The sequence below is a fragment of the Peromyscus californicus genome, unplaced genomic scaffold (assembly GCF_007827085.1).
Source record: "Peromyscus californicus insignis strain IS unplaced genomic scaffold, ASM782708v3 Scaffold_6__1_contigs__length_162567912, whole genome shotgun sequence".
NCBI lineage: Eukaryota > Metazoa > Chordata > Mammalia > Rodentia > Cricetidae > Peromyscus > Peromyscus californicus.
The window spans coordinates 50,528,252-50,551,603 of record NW_026294584.1 but is presented as its reverse complement, the minus strand read 5'-3'; the positions used below and the strand labels follow the sequence as shown (position 1 = coordinate 50,551,603).

At 40.4% G+C, this 23,352-nt stretch overlaps 1 protein-coding gene across 1 annotated transcript; it reads right to left on the bottom strand.

The window, feature by feature from the left end:
- Positions 1-21,142: 21,142 nt before the first annotated feature.
- Positions 21,143-22,520, bottom strand: LOC128099521 (cysteine protease ATG4D-like; the record flags this gene model as incomplete). The annotated part of the gene is made up of 1 exon (XM_052721490.1): positions 21,143-22,520. A coding segment is annotated over one exon (1,092 nt), but the record flags the coding sequence as incomplete, so codon positions are not given.
- Between the last annotated feature and the right edge of the window lie 832 nt (positions 22,521-23,352).

Here is a 23,352-nt window from a genome sequence, read left to right as displayed (position 1 = left end):
ATAATTTTACATTTGTATCAGTATACAAAATATTTCAAACAGGAGCAGGAATATGTGTACAATACAACAAATATAGATTTGTATTTGTATCAATATACAAATTATCTTAAATAGGAATGTGAGAATAGTTTACATTTGTATCAATATACAAGAATCCATATCAGTGCAAATTATCTAAGGCTGTTATTTTACTGAATTAGTTTACTAGTAAATACAATAGTCTACTTTAATATCCTATACCTATTCATTCTCCTTTTTCTTACTAAAAAAGAATACTACGTCCAAATTTTATTGTTCCACCCCTAACCCTACAACCATCCATCTATAACCCTGAGAAAAATGAAACATTTGGGAGAGGAGTGCTGTTTTCTTATAATTACTTCCTGCTGTTTAGGGGGCGACAGTATCTCTTTCCTGTAAGAAAGCTTAGATTGTTAGGTCTCAGTAAGAGCTAGCCATAGAGTCTGCAGCCAGTCTCAGAAATGGATAAGATTGAGATTCTGGCTAAAAGTATAGCATGATGGACCATCTCATCTTACAACTGTCCTGAAGAGTTTTCAGTTGGAAGCTGATCATTGAGTAATGTTCTTAGGTATCATGGCATCATTCTGGACTGGGTAGAGTTGTTGTGGGTCCCCATCTTCCTTCTGGAGACTTCAGAGATTGTGATTGGAAAAGACTTATTGTTTACTGTGGAAAACTTGAACGTTATTAACATCAAAATGGAAAGTTTGGATTTAAAGATGACATGACATGTAAGAAAGGATTCTGAGAAATCAAGAATAAGCATGGAGAGAAATAGAATCTTGATGACCATGGTCCCTTTTTTTTTTTTTTTTTTTTTTTTTTGGTTTTCTTCTGTCCCACATCAGGCAGATCTTTTGATATGAGACGAAATCTCTTAATTTTTTCTTTTAGTAATATGCTTGGGTTTAGAAAAGAAGGGAGCCAACTTTCAACTCCAAAGCCAGGTTGATATATAATTGAATCAGAACCATAACTTTCTAGAGTTAAAGAGATATAAATGTTAGTCAGTGAGATTTTACCCTGGGTAGATTGGTACCAATAGATTTTTTTCCCTCTACTATAGATGTCTGGGAATCCAAGGCCTTATGATTTCTGGAAGATGGGTATTTCTATCATCCTGTAAAGACAAAAAACAGAACCCTGCCCCAACTCTTGTTTGTTAAGTGTTTCTTACAACTTGTAATGATGTCACATCTGTGGATGAGCTTTTACTTCTCTCCATCAAGGGGTTTCTCCTGTTCTAATCGAACTTTTATTAATTTTGTTGGTATCCATAGCTTTTCTTCTCCTGTGAAAATAAAAGCAAAACTCCTTCCCCAGTGTAGGACATATCCTGGTTTCTATTCTGAGGTCAACACATCTTTGAAATAAACCAGTTGGTTTAGCTCAGAAGTTTTGTCTGTCATCCAATGTCTCTCTGCAGCTATTGTTCCTTTCTCATTAGTATTGAGAAAATTCAAGGTTAATAAAGCATTATGCAATCTATTTCTAGGAGTCATTGTTACCTGTTGCTGTTTCATTAGCATATCATTTAAAGTTTGATTGGATCTTTCTATGACTGCTTGACCTGTGGAATTGTGTGGTATACCTGTAACATGTTTTATATTATAATAAGCAAAAAAAACTATCTCATTTTATTTGAGATATATGCTGAGGTACTATGTCTTACAAATTACCTTAATTTGTACAGATATTCCCATGATAGCCATAACTTCTAATAGGTATGTAATCACAGAATCAGCCTTTTCAGAACTCATAGGAGTTGCCCACTGAAATCCTGAATAGGTGTCAGTGGTATGGTGTACATACTTTAATCTTTCAAATTCTGCAAAATGAAACACATCAATCTGCCAAATTTCATTTCTTTGTATACCTTTTGGGTTGCTTCCTGTGGGTAATGGAGTTTGGTTATAGAAGGAGTGAGTAGGACATTTTCTTACAATTTCCTTGGCTTGTTGAAGATATCCTTCTTCAAACCTTTGCTATTTATATGGTGTTTCTTATGAAATTCTGAGGCTTCTAGCATGTTACCTATTAGTAACTGATCAATCTCATCATTACCTTGTGCTAGAGGTCCTGGCAGACCCATATGGGATCAGATGTGAATTATATATAAGGGATGCTTCCTATTCCTGATTATTTCTTGTAACTTAATAAATAACAAGGTTAATTCTGACTCATCAAGGATAAATTCTGCAGTCTCAATATGTAAGACCACTCTTTCAGCATACTGAGAATCAGTGACTATGTTGAGAGGTTCCAAAAATCCCATTAATACCAACAGAATAGCATACAATTCTGATTTTTGAACTGAACTATAAGGACTTTGAACCACTTTAGTTAAATTTTCTGATTTATAGTCTGCCTTTCCTTGCTTGTTTGCATCTGTATAAAATGTAAAGGCTCCAGATATGGATGTTTCCCATATAATACAAGGCAGAATCCAATCAGCTCTCTTTATAAGTTCAATTCTATCACTTTTGGGATATTTGCTGTTAATCTCTTCCAAAAAATTACTGCAAGCTCTTTTCCAAGGTTCACTTTCTGTCCATAATTTGTCTATGTCATTCTTAGGTAAAGGGTCTACAATTTCTGCTGGGTCTATTCCTGCTAATTGACGAAGTCTCAATTTTCCTTTTAAAATCAAGTCAGAGATCTTTTCCACATAAGTTTTTAATTTTTTACTCTGTTTATTTGGTAGAAATATCCATTCCAATATAATATCTTCCCTCTGCATTAAAATTATTGTAGGAGAGCCAGGTGGTGGTGGCACATGTCTTTAATCCCAGCACTCTGGAGGCAGAGTCAGTGGATCTCTGTGAGTTCAAGTCCAGCCTGGGCTATAGAGTGAGTTCCAGGAAAGGTGCAAAGCTACACAGAGAAACCCTGTCTTGAAAAGCCAGAAAAAAAATCCTGTAGGAGAATGCTTAGAGGGTAAAATAACCAAAATGCAATCAAGCTTTGGATCCACATGACCCACATGTCCTTCCTGTATTTTCTTTTCCACTAAGACCAATTCTCTCTCAGCTTCAACTAATAATTCTCTTGGACTATATAAGTCCTTGTCACCTTCTAAGGTTTTGAACAAATTATTCAGTTTATCATTTTTTACTCCAACAACAATTCATAGATGAGAAATGTCTCCAAATAATCTTTGAAAGTCATTAACAGTCCATAATTGATCTCTCCTAATTTGCACCTTTTGGGGTCTAATTTTCTGTAGTTCTATTTTATATCCTAAATAATTGATGGAATCTCCTCTTTGTATCTTTTCAGGAGCAATTTGTAATCCCCAACAAGGCAAAATTTTCTTTACTTCTTCAAACATTCTTTCTAAGGTATCTGCATTTGAATCAGCTAGTAAAATGTCATCCATGTAATGATAAATTATAGATTTAGGACATTTTTTAAGTATTACTTCCAATGGCTGTTGTATAAAACATTGGAACAAGGTTAGGCTATTTAACATTCCCTGTGGGAGACTCTCCATTGATATCTCTTAACTGGCAGAGAGTTATTATAAGTAGGCAAATCTTTCTCTGTCTTTTTCTTGTAAGGGTATTGAGAAGAAACAGTCTTTTAAATCGGTAACTATAAGAGGCCATCTTTTAGATAACAAAGTAGGCAAAGGAATTCCAGACTGTAGAGAGCCCATTGGCTGAATTATCTTGTTAATTGCTCTTAGGTCTGCTACCATTCTCCATTTACCAGATTTCTTTTTAATAACAAAAACAGGAGAATTCCAAGGGCTGGTAGATTCTTCAATGTGTTGAGCATTTAATTGCTCTTGAACTAGCTGTTCTAAAGCTTGTAGCTTCTCTTTTGTCAAAGGCCCTTGTCCAACCCAGACAGGTTTGTCAGTTAGCCATTTTAAAGATAGAGCTTTTGGTACTTCTGAGAGTTCAACAGCAGTTGTGCTCTGTTTATGTACAGCCTGAACAGTTGGTGGCTGTTTTTTTATAGTATGTTATAATATTATTCTTAGAAACATGCATTGGTCTGTACTCACTTTCTGAGATTGTAGAAATTTTAATCTGGGTATTCTACTGCTATAACAGATCTCAGTCTCAAAGATTCACTGCCACATATGGCTTCAGCCTTCCTCTCTGTCCTTCTGGCCCTTTGTATTCAACCCATCTTGAACTCTGTTTTATCTGAGATAGGGTTCTAATCCCTAGAAGTTGGACATCTATGTCTTGAAGAGGCCAATTCAGACACCATGATTTTGGTGTAATTGTAGTCATATCCACACATTTGTCTACCAGGCCTTCCAGAACAATGCCATTAATTTGAATTCTAAGCTTTGGTCTTTGCTCACTTATGTCTGCCAAAATATTCATTTTATTGTGTTCTTTGGAACTTCTGGTTCATCTATCAGAGCTGTTCTATCATCTAGTGCAGTATCGTTCTTTACATTAGACACTGGGTTATTTAATTGTCCTGGAGAGGAATTTCCTCCACAGTGGCTGGAAATGTTTGGACCACGTTTGATTTGGGGGCCTGTGAGAGTCCCCTGAAACATTTCCCACTGGTAAAGTGTTGCCTCATATATCTCTTATTGATCTGCACTCACTCATTGGTCCAATGTCAGTCTTTGCCGCATTTTCTACATAATTCAGAACATTGAGGTCTCCTGTTTGGGTTATTTCTAGGAGTATTACTTCTAGGAGCACCCTATGTACAGTTTTTACTGATATGACCTGGTGTGCCACATTTAAAACTTTGGTACCCTGGGACTTTCTTCTATTTCTTGAAATTGCCTCTCCTATCCAAGCCTCATTACTATGGTTAAGAGACTCAACACCGTTAGTATACTGAATCCATTCTTCCAAAGGAGCTGATCTGACCTTTAATGGCATAACTATTCTTTTGCATTCTGTATTAGCATTGTCAAATGCCAAAGACTCAGTTAATACTTGTCTTAATCCTTTATCTGCCACAGCTTTTGTTATAGCTGTGGTCAGCCTTTGTAAAAATCAATGAAAGTTTCTTGCATTCCCTGAAATATCTTTGTGTATACCTCAGTTGGTTTTCCTGGTTCTGGAATTTTCCCCCTAAGTTTAGAGTCACTGTATGGTATAGAGATATTGTATGCTCAACAAGTGGCTTGATTAGATTTAAGGTTCTTGTTTAAAAAAGAAAGAAAGAAAAGAAAAAGAAAGAAAAGAAAAATGTAAATACTTTACATTGGATTGGATTGTTTTATATTGTATACAAATTATATATATTGAAATTGATATTGTTAGAAAATGCCATATGTATATTTCTAATTGTATTTATACTGTTCATTTAACAATGTAATGCAATTTTCTGATCCTTGAATGTTGTTATTACCAACTATTAGGATATAAAGAAATGAAAGTTAGTAGTTAGACATTATAATAGAACTTGTAGTCATATTAGGTATGTTTTCAAGATTGAGCAGATATATTTTAGATAGACAGGTCATCTTCAAACCCTTCATAGATCTACAGAATATGACATTTAAAATGTTTTAATAACTTAGAAAATTTTTCTTTTTTGTTATGACTATGAGACATGTCGGCTCCTGGCAGTACCAATCTACTTCAAAGAAAATATGGGCACTGAAAAAACTGCAATTGGAGTTAACTTTCATTGTGGCAAAAGTTAGCCACTGGACAACAAAGTATCCTCAAATCAACTGCTGATAAACAGGACAGACAGGACATGAAACAAAGGACTACCAATTCTTGCCAAAACAAGTGTGGTTATGGCTTTATCAAAAGGTATCTTCTGAGGCCGAGACAATATGGCACCATCCCTGAAGTGGCCTTTGCAATCTGGAAAAGGTACAGTGCCCTTTTCTTCAAAGGCAGCTGAACAGGCAGTGGGCCGATGGCTTCTGATGTGAATGGAACAGCAGCTGAAACAATTATTCTTGAAGAGTAACTAAGCTCACGCCTCTCAATAGTAGAATGGCATTTAATAGAGGGATGTGGAGAAGAACAGAATGCTGAGATGAAGCCACATACACACATAGCCAAGAAGAATAGACAGCTGAATTCAAAAAACATCAACAATTTCCAGAATTTAAAATTCTGAATCATGACATGACACTAGTGGAATTCAGGTGTTTCTGGTATATAGACTGCTCTCACCCAGGTTGAACTGTTGACCTTGTGTACATCCTACTTCACAAATGAGTCTGTCAGATACGCTAAGCCTATAGGCTGAAGATGATGCCCCAACGCTGCGGAGAAACCTCAGATGACTGTCCAAGCAGCTGGCTGTTTCTGTCAACTCACAATTTTTTGAAGTTGCTTGCATGTACTTCCTGTTTTTATTTTTGTTAGCTAATATTATTTCCTTCTTGGGTCTCTGAGGGAGTTGAAGATTAGTTAGTTATAGTTGAAGATTAATTAGGATAGAAAGTGAATTAGATACAATAGGATAGATAATGAAATTATTTTCTCTGAATTTGTCAAATACAAATGGACTAGACATTGTTTAGGTATTTATTACTTGTATATATTATATATAGTTATTGTACTTTTGTATATAGTTTTTCTTATGTTAGTTATAAGCTTTTTCCTTTTTTCTTTTTATTAAAATAGAAAATGGGAAATATGGTGATATTTTATTTGTATTAAAATGTTATTTGTATGTTAATAAATAAAGTTGCCCGGGGGTCAGAGCTATTAGCAAGCCATAGGAAAACTGGGCGGTGGTGGCGTACACTTGCAATCCCAGCACTTGGTAGGCAGAGCTGGGTAAGTCTCTGTGTGTTCAGGGATACAGCCAGCATTAGATACACATGCCTTTAATCTCAATACCAACCATAGAAGACCTGGAGGTCTATACAGACAGGCAGTGACGAGGCAGTCACGTGGTTGGGTTTACAACCAATGAGAAGGCAGAACAGAAAGTCTATATAAAGACTTTAGCACAGGAAGTAGCTCTCTTTAGGAGAGGTATGACCACTGCAGGAGGAAGGGTAAGGTTTTAGCTCTTAGCTCTGACCTCTTGGCTTTCTTCTTTGCATTAGTTCTGTGTTTCTTATTTAATAAAACAGTTGGTTACAACTACACAACTTTTTATGTTCTTCTGAAACACATGATTTCATAGACCTTATTTTATCAGTTAACAATAATCTTTCCTTCTTATAAAAATGTCTGAGCAGCAACAACATCACCCTGGAGAGCTATTGTTCGGTCTATTAAGTATTCATATTTACTATCAATAAAATCGAATCAGTTTGTACATTTATTATTAGTGGACTGAAGTTCTTATAGTAAGTTAGCAGATTTCAAACTAAGGAACCTGTTATGTAAGTTTTTATTACTACCTTGTAAAGCCTGGTCAGCAGATTCCAGAGAAAGAATCTTTTTATGTAAGTCTTCATTGCTACCTTGCAAAGCCTGTATCAGTCCCAATAATGACTCATCTTTGTTATTATTATTAAAAAATTTTTTCAATGCTGTATGAATTATTCTGGTAAATGCCAGAATGGTGTATGCTAAATATGGCCCAGGAAGATCATATATTTCCCATAATATTTCATCTATCATAGAAGCAAAAAGGTTTTTAAATCCTTGTGCAGTAATGTTATCTGTCATATTTTGAGACTTATTCAAAATTTATAAAGAAAATTTTATTGATTTCTTTATTTATTAATCAGTTTTGAGGTGTAAAATTATCAAGTACTCTTACCTGCTTGTGTTTCCATCCTTATGAAGGTGTTTTGGGTCTAGTAGCACAGTTTGGCTAGCAGGTGTTGCTGATGTGATGCAAAAGCAGGTCTGGTGTAAGCTGAAGTAGGTCCTGTAAATTTAAGTGCTCACCCAGGCAACCCTTGAGTACTAGGTAGGGTTGCTGGGACCACAACAGATTGTATACAATGAGGCAATACACCAATGAGGTGGAAATTCTTAGGCACAGTTACATACCTGACAGGAGCCCACAGGTAGCTGAGTGCCATGGGACCCAGCAGTATGAGCTGCTGGGAGAGGGAATGTGCAGTGGTAGCTGGTGGCCCATGGGTAGCTGGTGGCTGAACACCATGGGACACAGTGGTGCAAGTCACCAGGGAGGGGATGCGATGTTAGTGGTGGGTAGCTAAGCACCATGGAGTCTGGAGCTGCCTTGGAGTTGCCAGTGGGTAGGGGGGCATGGTGCCAGGCTGGCAAGTAGGCCAAGCATGGCTGCAGCTGGGGCCTAGAGTCCCTCTCAGCGCCTATGAGCAGCCACAGGGCAGCTTGCTCAGTGTCTGCCCCTCCCACTCCAGCAGCAGGCTGGCAATGGGGCAGGTCTTCTCTTACTAGAACTCACTAGGTAAACCCAACAGCAGTGCTGTAGTTATTGCTGATGAGTTGGGAGGGGGGAAAAGGGGTAGGACCTGCGTGTTTGTGAAGTACAGGAGAGGCAGGAATTTGCCTCATGTGGGTGCCAGATATAGGCAATTCCACATAATTTATCTGGTAATTAAAAGAGGTTTATTTCAGGGGTAACTTACAACCAATAAGTTGTAAGTTACAATCAACCAATTGACTACAGGATTACAGGAGAGATGACTTGGTCTGCAATCCAGCCTCCAGGACCATGAAGAGTCAAGAGAGCAAGTACTTATGCATCCTGGGTCTTAAGGGGTCTCTTCTCGGCCATGCCCCAGGGGCAGGCCATAGGCAGATATGGTGGTTACTTGTTGCCACACTAGGGGCAGTGCTTTGAGGTCAAAGCTGGAAGAGCTACTCACTACAGTGGGCAGCTGGAAAAACATAGATACAGTCCAAGAAAGCCCAGGGAGAGAATGGAGGTCACATTAGTCTTCAGGCAGCAGATCTGGGCAACTTTTGTGGCATGGTGGAAGATTCGGAGGCACACACCAGAAATTGGCTAAGATGACAGGGGTGACACAGCTTGTCATGGAGTGGGTGGAACCCAGTGAATATGACCAGCACATGGGACAAACCTGGGAAGAGCAGGTGGAGAGACACTCTGTCCCTGGAGCAGGTAAGGGGTGCCTTGAGGACCTCAGTCAGGCAGCACTGCTCACTGGTGTCTCCCTGCTCTCCCCTCTTCCTCCCTTCTTATACTTCAGACTGACTCCCATCAGTCTTTGTTACCCAGTTCTCCCTGCTCCTCTCCTATAATAAGGAGATGTGTGGTTAAGCTGGCAGAGGGCCTCCTTCACTTCTTCCTTTTCAACTCAATGCCCAAAGCTGTGATTGAATCAAACACAGATGTGTTGGGGAAACATGGGCATGGAAATGTTCCAAGTCTCATGTTTTTGACAAAGTTCTTTAGAAAACTATGCAGTGCAGGAAGGGTTCATCATGGCTCTTGGTCTCAGGGACTTTGGCCCATGGCTGGCTGTGGGCTTGAGACAAAGTAGAGAAGCATGGGTGCAAAAGGGGGTGGGGTGTGTGGCAGAAGAGTCTGCTCACCTTATGACAGCAATGATGCAGGAAAAAGAGACAAATTCAGAGAAAATACTTCATTATTTATCCTGTTTTGGTGAGTACAAAATGTTGTACCAGTTCAATTTCTAACTTAACTTGTATTATCAACCAAAAGCATCTTTTAATGTCTTTCAGTCTTATACACTTTACACATTTTTTAATGAGTTTCTTTTCTAATTTTGTTAACAAGGAAAACCATAACTATAACTATCTAATGTTCAAATCCCTCAGAGACCTAGGAAGGAAATAATATTACCTAAGTAAGCAAACAAGCGACTTTCAAAAATGTGAGAAATGACAGAAACAGCTGGCTGCCTGGACAGTCCTCAAGGTTTTTCTGCAACATTGGGGTATCTATCTTCAGCCTACAGACCTAGCATATCTGACAAACTTTTCTGCGAAGTAGGATTTTCTGAAGGGCTGTCTTATCTTGTCTTGGCAAGGTGTAGTAGTCCTTTCTTTTGTGTCCTGCTTGTCCATTTTGGACAGCATACTGTCAGCAGTCGAGGCAAGGGCACTTTCTTGCCCAGTGGCTAACTTTTGCCACAAAGAAAGTAAACTCTATATGGAGTTTCTTCAGTGCCCATCATCTCCTCTGAAGTACATTGGTGCTTCCAGGAACAGACATGTTCTTCTGTTGGGATTAGTCCTTGGAAAACATTGTTTGCCACAATTGAAACAACTGACATTACAGTTTTTCTTCAAACCTCTGGAAATCACCTCTCCTATACAACTATAATCATGGTCATGGTCATGAGATTCAATATTAATTGTATCTTGACCCATTCCTCCAAGGGTCTTTGCCTAATTATCCTTTTGCATTGTGCATTAGCATTTTCAAAAACTAGAGATTCAATTATTATCTATCTAGCTTCTGAATTTGGTATCATTCTATTTATTGCTGAAGACAGCCTTTGTAAGAAATCAGTGAAGGTTTCTTTTGGGCCCTGTTTAAGTTTTGTAAATGACTCCATTTTCTTTCCTACTTCTTCAGTTCTGTTCCAAGCATTCAAGTCTGCCATTCGGCAAAAAAAAAAAAAAAAAAAAAAAAAAAAAAAAAAAAAAAAAAAAAAAATTAGGGTGTGGTCATCATATAAAGATTGTCTTTGTATATCAACATAATTGCCTTCTCCAAGAAGTTAATCCTGGGAAATTTCCATATGTCTAGCTCTACATCATTGTTCAATGGTTTTAGCCTCATCTTTCCACCAGGTCCTCCATTGTAACTGGGAACCAGCCACAAAGACCACCGTAATTAAATCTTTCCAGTCTTGAGGGATAATTCTATTATAAGTTGACCACAAGTTTAACATTTGCTTCACGAACGAGAATGCATACCTTATGACACTATAGCTTCTTTAAATCTCCTCAAATCTAACATTTGCACAGGAGTCCAGTTAGCTCTTACGCAGCTTTGAGCATTTGGCAAATCTATCCTGTAAGGTTACTGGATAGATTAAAGCTGACTGTTTGATAGCCTTAGGCTGTTTCTCTGTAACTGTATAATGCAATGCTTAGATTAGTTCACCTTTAAATTCTGTGTCTGAATAGCCTATGATCTCTTTTAACAAGTTTTTCTAAAACTTTGATCTTAGCACACATATTAACCAACATTTTTAATGATAAAACAGAAATGATCAAGCAAATAATATTTGTAATTGACATTACACAAATACTGTCTACATTAATTATTCTCTCATTTAATTGTTCCATTTTCAGAACATCAATCGTATTATCAAACAGAGACCAAATTGTAAAAAATGTTTCCCATTTTTTAATGTGGGAAAAACCTTTCATTTAACTAATTCCCCCCTTTAAGAAATCTTAATCGACTCACCAAATATGCTGATAATGACTATTCAGATGAGGGTGTGGCCAGCCCAAGGGGGGGACCCAAGGAAAGTCAGAACCCACCAGGAGAGGAAAGAAGCCACAAAGCCAACTTTCTGCACCAGGGAATGTGTGAAAGCAGCTAATTCTGGAGTGTTTGGAGCTTGAGTCTGGGGAGTTTGATGCAGAGAGGCTGCAACAAAAACTTAGCCAGCAAGGTAGGGACTCCAGGCCCAAGCAGGGTGGAGATTCCAGCTGCATGTAGTTCTCATCTGAGCCTCAGGCAAGTAGTTTTTTTGTGAATTCTTGCCCCACAAGTTGGACACCAGATGTTGTTTGAATCGTAGATGGTCTTTTAATAAAAAAAAACCCGGAGCTAGATATTGGGGTGAAAGCTGAAAGATCAGAGAAGCACAGCAAGCCACAGCCACCACCTATTACCTCACCAACTCCACAAATTCTCCAGCTGAAAGCCTCTGAGTCCTCACCCAAAAGGATCTCAGCTGAACTGCTTTAGTTCCTATTTCCTCATGCCTTATATACCTTTCTCCACCCTGCTGTAACTTCCTGGGATTAAAGACATGTGTGCTTCCCAGTACTGGGATTAAAGGTGTGTGCCACCACTGCCTGTCTCTGTTTCCAGTGTAGCCTTGAACTCATAGAGATCCAGCTGGAACTCTGCCTTCCAGTGATAGGCTTAAGGGTGTGCGCCACCACTGCCTCATCTCTGTGTCTAATCTGGTGACTGTTCTGTTCTCTGATCCTCGAGGCAATATATCACCACACCACTCCATTTTTGTGATTTTTTTGTACTTGAATGTAAAGGAAGCCCCTTACTTTTGTTCAACCATCAGTCCCTCAGGGAAAGTCCAGTTGCCCCTCTCTCACATTCAAGATTTCTCACGGAAATTCTTTCAGCCTTGTGACTCTGAGGAAGGATTATTGACTATCAAATGTGAGTCACACTTAATTATTATAAGCCTCACTGTGACAGCAGAGGCAAGGAGTGAAGTGTGCATTCCACTCTTCTGTTTAGATTTGGATTTGCTGATCTTCAGATGCTGGGTCCCATGAACATTTTGGCATAAGAAACCAGTTTCTCCTATAGCTCTTTGGTCAGAAGTTAATCTGTTTGCACAAATGATTATGATAGGCTGAGAAAAATTACTTTTGTTTTGATTTATGTTGAGACAGGGTCTCCTGTATCCCTGGTTGATCCCAGGCTGACATCAAACTTTTTATGTTGCCTCAGGACGACAATCTTGAACTTCCAATCAAGTCACCTTCTTCCAAGTGCTGAGATCATGGGCAGGATCCACCATATCCATCCATTTGCTGGTCTGGAATGTACTGTGTAGATGTAACCAACGGTCTTATTAAATAAGAAACACAGAGAAGATTCAGAGAAGAAAGCCAAGAGGTCAGAGCTAAGAGCCTCACCCTTCCTGATTCAGGGATCCTCTTCAGCCAAGAGAGCTCTCCGAAAAGGGGCCTACTTCCTGTGCGTATGTCTTTATATACTCTAGCTGTTCTGCCTTCTCATTGGTTGTAAACCCGAACATGTGACTGCCTCGTCACTGCCTGAATGTACCACCCTCCAGATCCTTAAAGGCGTGCGCCACCGCTGCCACGCACTTGCTATGGCTCTAATAGCTCTAACCCCCAGGCAACTTTATTTATTATATAATCACATTTTATTATATATTATATATATATAATATATATATATTATATAATCACATTTCAGTACAAGTAAAATACCACCACAGTACTGAGTAGCATAGATTTGATGGTCTCTCGTGGGAATCAAGTAGAGTCACTGTATCTAGGATAAACATTAGAATGTAATAGTTGTTTCTCACTGTATATAGGGTAGCACTAGAGTGTATTAGTGTTTGTTGAAGGAATTGTGGTAGAGATTTTCTTCTATGATTTATAGAGTTGTTTTTCTGAGGAAGTTTTCCATCCATTGCTGACTTTGGTCACAAGACTGTCCAGGCACACTTGGAGGTCTTGAATTATTGGGTACTTCAAACAGTACAAATAAGGACTGAAGTTGCAGGGCTGTGATGATTTCCTTCAGGGAACACATAGAATAGATCAAAGGGGCTTTGGTATGAGGAACTTGTTCTCCAAACACAACCTTTGTGCACAATCAGTAAATATGCTTCTGGTTTGAAATTCAGTTCACAGAAACTGTTCTTCCTTGATGCCAGAGAGCCTAGAATTATATTCTGGGGTGACTCTCCTTTGAACAACCCACTCAACACATCACACTTGACATGATTTCAATTCTCAGAAAGTGTTTAAAATTGAACTCACATCCCAATACTTGTAAGGCAAAGCACTTTACCAACTACACTATCTTCAGCCTTTTATTTTCATTTATTAATTTATTTTTGAGACAGGGTTTCACACTGTAGCCCAGGCTGGCCTGGAACTTGAGTGCTGGGCTTATTGAAAAATGGTGTATTATTGCTAAGAATTAAGGTTAAATCAAGTCTAAAATTTTTGTTCATAGAGTGCAATTACATTATTCTGAAGCAAGACAAAACTTTTTTTTAAAGCAGGATTTTCTTTTGGCATGATTAGGTTCTATTAATCTCTCTCTTATTCTATGTTTAGAATGCAAAGGTGGGCGTCATTACCCAAGCACAGCTGGAGTAACAATAACAGCCTGCCTACAAAAGAGGGGGAAGTAGTGTCTTAAACCCCTGGCTGGGTCACCAGCTGCCCTGTAGGTATGCAGATTAGACCTCCGTGAACCCTGGGGATGTCTCTGAGAATGAAATGTTCTGTCATTCTGAAAGCATTCCTGAAGTGGGTCAAGCATGAGTTAATCATAACACAAAGGGTCCTCTTCATGACCAACTCTGTGCTGAAATGAAAGCTGTACACTGTCTACCCCCATTTAAATATGAAAGCCTGGGAAATTCACTGTGGGCCTTATGATTTACCCAGTAACAGCCAAAATAGCTTGAAGCTGGGTCTGTAACTGCCAATGCCTTCCTTCCTGTAGTTTATCTCTGGGACCTCCCTCCCCACTCCCATATCTGTTTATCAATAATTAAGAGGGATTCTTTTCTATTTTTTCCCATTTCCTCCTTTTCTTTCTTATCCCCAGGAGTTTCCATTTAATCAAAGACATAACCTTGGATGCATTCTAGGACTGTTTCAAGAGCAGGAATTGAATTTGGGCCATTGATGGAGTACACTAGGCTTGGTAGAGCTGCAATGCTCCTGGTTTTTCTCTGAGCATCTGTGCTAGAATTGGATTTTCTGATCTCAAACCCTATGCTTCCTTCAGTCACCCCACTCATTTTCTTTTTGATGTTCAAGTACTAGCCTCAGTAGACCATTCTATCACCTTGCATGAAACTCAAGTTCAACTGGATCAAAGATCTCAACATAAAACCAGATACATTGAACCTGATCGAAGAGAAAGTTGGGAACAGCCTTGAACTTATTGGCACAGAAGACAACCTCCTGAACAGAACACTGATAGTGCAGGCACTAAGATCTTTAGCCATCAGGGAAATGCAAATGAAAATGACCCTAAGATTCTACCTTACACCTGTCAGAATGGCTAAGCTCAAAAACACAAATGACAGCTTATGCTGAGAGGACATGGAGCAAGGGTAACACTCATCCATTGCTGGGGGGGGAGTGCAAACTTGTACAGCCACTTTGGAAATCAATATGGCAGTTCCTCAGAAAATTGGGAATCAATCTACCTCAAGATTCGGCTAAACTACTCTTGAGCATATACCCAAAGGATGCTCAATCATTCCACAAGGACACTTGCTCAACTTTGTTCACAGTAGCTTTATTCCTAATAGTCAGAAACTGGAAACAACCTAGATCTCCCTCAAAGAAGAATAGATAAAGAAAATATGGTAACTCAGCTGTTAAAAACAATGACATCATAGAATTTGCAGGCAAATGAATGGAACTAGAAAAGATCACATTGAGTGAGGTAACCCAGACCCAGAAAGACAAACATGGTAAGTACTCATGTTTGAGTACTTATAAATGGACATTAGCTGTTAAGTAAAGAATAATCATGCTGCAATCCAGAGACCCAGATAGGCTAAGTAATAAGAAGGGCTCGGGGTAGGGGACAGAATGAATGAATCTCCCTGGGAAGAATAGATTTTGTGGGTAGAATGGGGTTGAGTGGGGACAGGAACAAAAGGGATCAGGTGGGAGTGGGAGGGACAGAGGGAGAGATGACTGGAATTGGGGGACACTTGGGGGTAATATAGAAACCTAGTGCAGTGGAAGCTTCCTGGAATCTGTGAAAGTGGCCCTAGAAAAATCTCCTGGTAATGGGGAATACAGAGCCTGAACTGGACATCAGTCTGGACATCAGTCCAGCCACAAAAGCTTCGACCCACAATCTGTTCTGCCAGCAAGATGTGCAGGGGCAATGGTGGCGCAGAACTTGTGGAAGTGACTGACCCATGACTAGTCCAACTTGAGTCCCATGCCACAAGAGGCCATGCCTGACACCACCTGGATGGCCAGGACCCAGAGGCAGGACAGCTCAGAGACTCAGAATAGACCCAAACATGACTGGGAAGAAAAATAAGACAGACAGAAAGACAGACAGGAAGAAAGAAAGAAAGAAAGAAAGAAAGAAAGAAAGAAAGAAAGAAAGAAAGAAAGAAAGAGAAAGAAAGAGATCAATGAAATGACTCCATATTCTGCTATACTCAGAGACTAGTGTCTAGTCCAATTGTCATCAGAGGGGCATCACCCAGGAATTAATGGGAGCAGATGCAGAGACCCAAGGCCAAACACTAGGCAGAGCCAGGGGAGTCCCTCAAAAGAAGGGGAGGAAGGATTGTAAGAGACAGAGGGGTTGAGGGCACCATGAGAATATGGTCCATAGAATCAACTAAGCAGGGTTCATAAGTGCTCACAGAGACTAAAGGGACAAACGTGTCTAACCTAGGTCCTCTGCATATACGTTATGGTTGTGTAGCTTGGTATTCTTGTGGGACTCCCAACAGTGGGAGTGGTGGGTATCTTTGACTCTTTGGCCTGTGCTTGGGACCCTTTCCCTCCTACTGGGTTGTCTCATATGGCCTTGATATGAGGGGTTTGTGCCAATCTTACTGTATCTTGCTAGGCCATGTTCAGTGAATATCCCTCAGAGACTTGTTCTTTTTTTTTTTTTTTGAAGGGGAAGGGAGGAGAAGTGGAGGGAAGAGGAATTGCGGTTGTATAAGAGAAGAATAAAAGTTGAAGAATAAGAAGAGGAAGAGGAAGAAGAAAAAAACTGATCAGATAATACATGGAATTATAAGATTCTCAAAGGAGGTTAGGACATGTCTATTTATTCTTAAATGAGGTTTCTGGTGAGAGTTCTAGAACCTTGCAGGTTTATAGCAGGGAAAGGGGCAATGCCTTAAACAAATGTTAACTCTGTTAGAATTTGGGGGGAGTGAGTGTACTCCTGTATGAATGAGCATTCGGGACACGAGCATAGCCATGTCAAGGATGCCAATGTTTCAGACTCAGGTGAACGGCAAGGTTTCCTTTGGTTCAAGTACAGATATTGACAAACAGTTGATTCTTTTTTTTTTTTTTTTTTATTCTCTCCCAGCTTATGTTTTTTTTTTTAATTTATTTTAATTTATTTTGCAATACAATTCAGTTCTACATATCGGTCACGGATTCCCTTGTTCTCCCCCCTCCCGTCCCCCTCACCTTCCCCCCAATGCCCCCCCCCCCATTCCCATCTCCTCCAGGGCAAAGCCTTCCCCACAGACTGAGGTCAACCTGGTAGACTCAGTCCAGGTAGGTCTAGTCCCCTCCTCCCAGGCCAAGCCAAACAATCCTGCATAGGCCCCAGGTTTCAAACAGCCAACTCATGCAATGAGCACAAGATCTGGTCCCACTGCCTGGATGCCTCCCAAACAGATCAAGCCAACAGTTGATTCTTTTCTATAAACAAAAAGTGCAGAGGACTCTGACCAAAGCTTCCTAATGACTGCAAGACCTCGTGTTCCCTATAGAGAACCCTTCTACAGAGATTCACTAACCCTCCTCCATGCTCATGCCATTTATAACACATGCTCTGAGTCTCTAGGCTGCTCCTAGTGCATCTCCCCGAGTGCATAGCCCACCTGAGACCAGCTTTATGTTACTTGTGTCTGTCTTTCTTAAACTTCTGTCCTTCTCAGGCAGATTTACAGGACCCAACCCCACAGGACTCAGCAGGAACTGCTGATTCTCATCTGGTGAAAGGCTTCAACCAGACTCTGGAGTAGGAGTCTTCTTTTTTCCCTGTATCCAGCCAAGTTTTCCTTTCTTTCTACCTCAGCCCATAGGTCTCATCACCACACTGAGGATTAAACTTCCAAACATATGAACTAGGGAGTAGGGCATAAAGCCACATTGTGATGATATATTCTGTACCCCAATAAAGCTTACCTGGGGATCAGAGGACAGAGCCAAGCAATAAATTAGAAAGAGAGTCAGGTAGTGGTTTTAATCCTATCACTTAGGAGGCAGAGATCTGTCTGGATCTCCATGACTTCAAGGCCACACTGGGCTACATGAGAGAAACAGAACCAGGCAGTGGTGACACACACATTTAATCCCAGCACATGACAAGAAAGGTATATAAGGCATGAGGAAACAGGAGCTCACTCTCTTGAGGATGAGGATTTCATAGAGGTAAGCTAGTGACTGGCTGTTCTGCTTCTCTGATCTTTCAAGCTTTAACCCCAATATCTGGCTCTGGGTTTTTTATTATAAGACCTTTTAAGATTCATGTTACATCTGGCACCCAACATTTGTGGCACAAATTCATGAAAAAGCCACTTGCCTGTGGCCTTGCAGGCCCCAGCTCAATCCTGAGCTGCACATGGCCAGAGTCTCCACCCCACACATGGGCTGGAGTCCCTAACCGGCTGGATCCAGATGGCTGGATCTTTCACTTCTTCTCTCTTGGTGGGTTGTGGGGTCTCCCTGGCCTATTTTGGGCTGCCACAGCTACTTGGGCTTTTACTGTTCAACACAGCAGAGTTGGTGAGTCAATTAAAATTTCTTAATGGGGAAAAATTAAAGAGAATTTTTTTTTTTAAAGATTTATTTATTTATTATGTACACAGTGTTCTGCCTGCATGTATCCCTGCAGGTCAGAAGAAGGCACCAGATCTCATTACAGATGGTTGTGAGCCTCCATGTGGTTGCTGAGAGTTGAACTCAGGACCTTTGGAAGAGCAAGCAGTGCTCTTAACCTCTGAGCCATCTCTCCAGCCCCGAGAATTTTTTTACCACATTAAAAAAATGGGAAACATTTTAACACTGAAGGGTGTTTAGTCTATTTGATAACACATTAGGCAGTCTGAAATGGAACAACTAATGAGATAACTAATGTTGATGGGGTAGATATAATGTCAATTATAAATATTATTTGCTTAATCATTTCTGTTTTATCATTAATAAGGTTGGTTAATGATAAGATAAAAATTTTAGAAAAACTTGTTAAACAGATCATAGAGAATTCAGACCCAGACAGAGGAATTTAAAGGTGAACCAATCTCAGCATTGCATTGTATGGTTACAAAGAAACAGCCTAAGAATTTCAAACAGCCAACCTTAATCTATACAGTAACCATACAGGAATTGCCAAATGCTCAAGGCTGTGTATAATCTGATTGAACTCCTGTGCAAATGTTAGATTTGAGGAGATTCAAAGAAGCTATAGTGTCATTTGGTATGCATTCTTTGTTCATGAAGCAAATGTTAAACTCATGGTCAACTTGTAAAAGAATTATCCCTCAAGACTGGAAAGATTTAGTTGTACAGCAATCTTAGAGGCTGGTCCCCAGTTACAATGGAGGACCTGGTGGAAAGATGAGGCTAAAACAACTGAACAACAAAGTAGGGCTAGAGGTATGGAAATTTCCCAGGATCAACTTCTTGGAGAAGGTGATTATGTTGATCTACAAAGACGATCTTTATATGATGACCACACCCTAATTTTATGCTGAATGGCAGCCTTGAGTGCTTTGGACAGAATTGAAGAAGCAGGAAGGGTAATTAGGCTGTTAAAGGCAAGATCAGCACCCTTGGGGGAATGGATCCAAGATACAATTAATATTGAATCTCATGACCATGATGATGCTTGGATAGGAGGGATGATTTCCAGAGGTTTAAAGAAAAATGGTAATGTAATCTAATTTATTGGCTGGCTCTGTCCTCTGATCCTTAGGTAAGCTTTATTGGAGTACATAATATATCACCACATTTCCCCTTTTTGTCTAAAATAATAAAAGAAGGTTATAACTAGTATAAGAAAAACTATATACAATAGGTATATATAATATATACAGGCAATAAATATATCAACAATGTCTAGTCCATATGCATTTGACAAATTCAGAGAAAATACTCCATTATCTATCCTATCTTTGTGAGTCCAAAGGATTGTATCTAATTCATCTTCTATCCTAATTTGCATTACCAACCCAAAACTATCTTTTGATGTCTTTCAAACCTATACACTTTACACCTCTTTAGTGAGTTTCTCTTTTGAATTTGATAACAAGGAAAACTATAACTAAAACTATCTAATCTTCAACTCTCTCAGAGACCTGAGAAGGAAAAAATATTAACTAAGTAAGCAGGAAGTGCAAACAAGTGACTTCCAAAAAAAATGAGAAATGACAGAAATAGCTGGCTGCCTGGACAGTCACCCAAGGTTCCTCTGGAACATTGAGGCATCCATCTTGGCCTACAGGCCTAGAATACCTGACAGACTTTTCTGTGAAGCAGGATTTTCTGAAGGACTGTCCTACTTTGTCTTGGCAAAATGGAGCTGTCCTTTCTTTTGCGTCCTGCTTGTCCATTTGGACAGCATACTGTCAGCAGTTGAGGCAAGGGCATTTTCTTGCCCAGTGGCTAACTTTTGTCCCAAAGATAGTAAAGTCCATATGGAATTTCTTCAATGCCCATCATCTTCTCTGAAGTAGATTGGTGCTGCCAGGAGCAGACATGTCTCATAGTCATAAATAAAGAAAAAAATCTTTGTTATTAAAACATTTTAAATTACATATTCTATAGATCTCTGAAGTGTTTGAAGATGACCTGTCTATCTAAAATATACTTCTGTTTAACCTTGAAAACATATCCAATATGACTACAAGTTTGATTGTAGTGACTATTTTTTATATCCTAATTAGTTGGTAATAATAACTTTCAAGGACTAGCAATTTGCATTACATTGTTAAATGAACTGTATAGGTACAATACCTTGAACAAGATTAGAAATTTATGTATAGTATTTTCTAACAAAATCAATCTCAAATTTGTATCAATATACATAATTATACAATATACAAAAATCCATTCTAATATAAAATATTTAAAACTAGTAGTTCCTTTCTAAAAGTAGATTCAATAATCTACCTTTTTATCTTATCATATCTATATCCTCCCCTTTTTTCTTTTCAGAGTAGCTTCAACAATCTACCCATTTATTTATTTATTTATTTATTTATTTATTTATTTATTTATTTATCATTTCTGTATCTTTGTTTTTCAGAGTAGCTTCACCCAGGTTGACCTTGATCTCATTCTGTAGCCCAGATAGGCCTTTAATTTGTGGTCATCCTGCTTTGTGAGTAGCCATCCTCTGCTCCAGACTAGTTTAGAAAAGAGAATATAGGAACATCAGTTTTCAAAAATATACTTGATTGCTTTAATAATTTAAAATTTGAATTTAAAAGTTGTGATACTTGTATAACAGGGCCCCAAGTATCAGGGTTCATTTTTTTTTTTCAAGTCTGTGTCTTTATCAGCCTCCACCCAGCAGCCAGTCGTTTCTCCCAGGACAGGGGCTTTGGGACCTTGGGACCAGTGAGTACAGTGATCCAGTGCAGGCTACAGAACTTCAATCAGGCCCTGAGTGAGTGCCCTGGAGCCCACTCTCCATCCCTGGCTCCTGAGGGGGCATGGGGGCAGCTAAAGGGCACAGCCCCAAGCTGGGGGCCTAGACAGATGTCAGCTCTGTTGGGGAGGATGGGGGGCATGAGGACAGGGGATCCACCACTGCCATCGGAGTTCTAGATCCCATACCTGACATGACATAAATAAAAAAATAAATAGTCTGGCATCTTTCCCCATCCCTTCCCACTATAAAAACACAAAGTCCTCGGAGCTGAGTCGTTTGGCCTTCAGGAGGCGTCCTGTGCAAGGCAGCCGCAGTGTGGGCTGGGAGAGCTGGGTGCAGAGGGCATCCAGGCTGTGGTCCTGAGCGTGGCCCTCAGCCACAGTAAACATGGGGTATCGCTCTGTGGCTGAGGAGGAGCTGAGGATCCTCATCAGCTCCGAGCAGAGAGTCTCAAACTCCTTCCTGTTCCCAGCGTAGAACCCTACGGTACAGCTGGGGTCCATTTTGGCAAAGGCCATCTTGCGGGGTGAGGTGCGGTGAAAGGACTGAAGGGGAAAGTCAGCCTGGCTGACATCCACTGTGGGCTGGCAGTAGTGGGGATCCAAGTACAGCAGGAAGTCATCCTGGTAGCCAGTGAAGTACAGTGAATGCCAGGGTTTGCCCCCCATGATGCCTAGGCAGAGTTCTGACCGAAGGAGCTCCTTCACACAGGGCACATACACGGGGTTGAGGGTCTCCCCACCCAGGCGCACAGGTACCAGGATGACCACAGACTTCCACTCAGCCGTGGGGTCTGGCCAGGACACCAGGCGTGCCACATCCGCCTTGTACACTGTGCAGTCCTGAGAGACGTACACGACCAGGCGGGTGACCTCTGAGCAACTCTCCACAGCTTTCCTAAGGATGTGTGCCACCACAGAGGGCCCGTACCACTCTCCCGCCTTCTTGCCAGAGCTCTGCCCAAGCTCCACTAGCCGATGTAGCCCAAAGGGTGCCTGCGGAAACCAGGACACAATCCGCCGGTGCCAACGATCCTGCTCCATCTCCAGTGTAGCCTGGGTCCATCGTGAGGGCACAGGACCACCAGGCCCACGGTAGCGGCTGGGAGAGGCTGGCCCTGACATCTCAGGGGAAGCCAGGCCTGTGCCCTCCATCCACCTCCACTCTCTAGGCAGAAAATGCAGGAGCAGGCCCTGGGCCAGCATCATCTGGTCACTTCGTAACATACATCCCCAGCCACAGTCTGAGGTCAAGCTGCCCCTAGCTAGGGGTGGGAAGTCCCGGCGATATGTGAGCCATAGTCGAGATACAAAGTCTCTTTGAAACCGCAGGGTTCATTTTAGAAATTCTTCTTGAATGCCCATGTTTTCCTGCAGTAGAGAATACCTCATGAAAGTGACACACTGCAAAAGTAGAAAGTTCTATGCTCCTGGCCTCATCTCTGGCCCACAGCTAAGTCCACATATGCTCATTTCCTGGCTTTGTTTCACAGTTTCTACGGTCTGTGGCACTGTTCTAGCAAGGAAGGAACAGACAGAGTAGTTTCTTTCTTCAGTTTTGGTCAAAAGTTTAAGCAAATTTATTTTTATCTTAAGGGTGAGTATTCAGATTCAGAGCTGAGGCCTATGGTTTGGTGTTCTGGTGACCCTCTGTTGTACCTTAATTTTTATTAGTTTAACTACTACTCAACGACATTTATTTCCACATTTTAAATAACATCCAATGATGCTATTTCCCACCTCAGATTTTAGGTACGATTTGCTGGTACCCTTTACTGAACAGGGTAGCTGCTACAACCTGTCCACCTTTGTACTTTATGTTGCCTCTGGAAAGTGGGCAAAAGCAAAGGTGGGGGTGGGGGAAACGAAGGCAGTTCCCAGGGAGCTCCAACTGAACCTTCTGCTCGGCTAGTTAGCTGATTATAGCTTCAGAGATGGCAGAGAGGTTAGAATATTGCAAGTTAAGAGGTGAGTTGCAATTTATCTTGGCCTATCTTTAGCCCCATAAATAGCCATCCCTGGACCACTTCTGGGTGTGACTTAACATCCTGTGACTAATAGATAAAAACTTTTTGGAATGTATTGACTTAACTGACCACTAGTTACTGCCTACCCAAGAATCCCCAGATAGCATGCATCTGAGGGCTATCTCTCTCTCTTGGCTAGA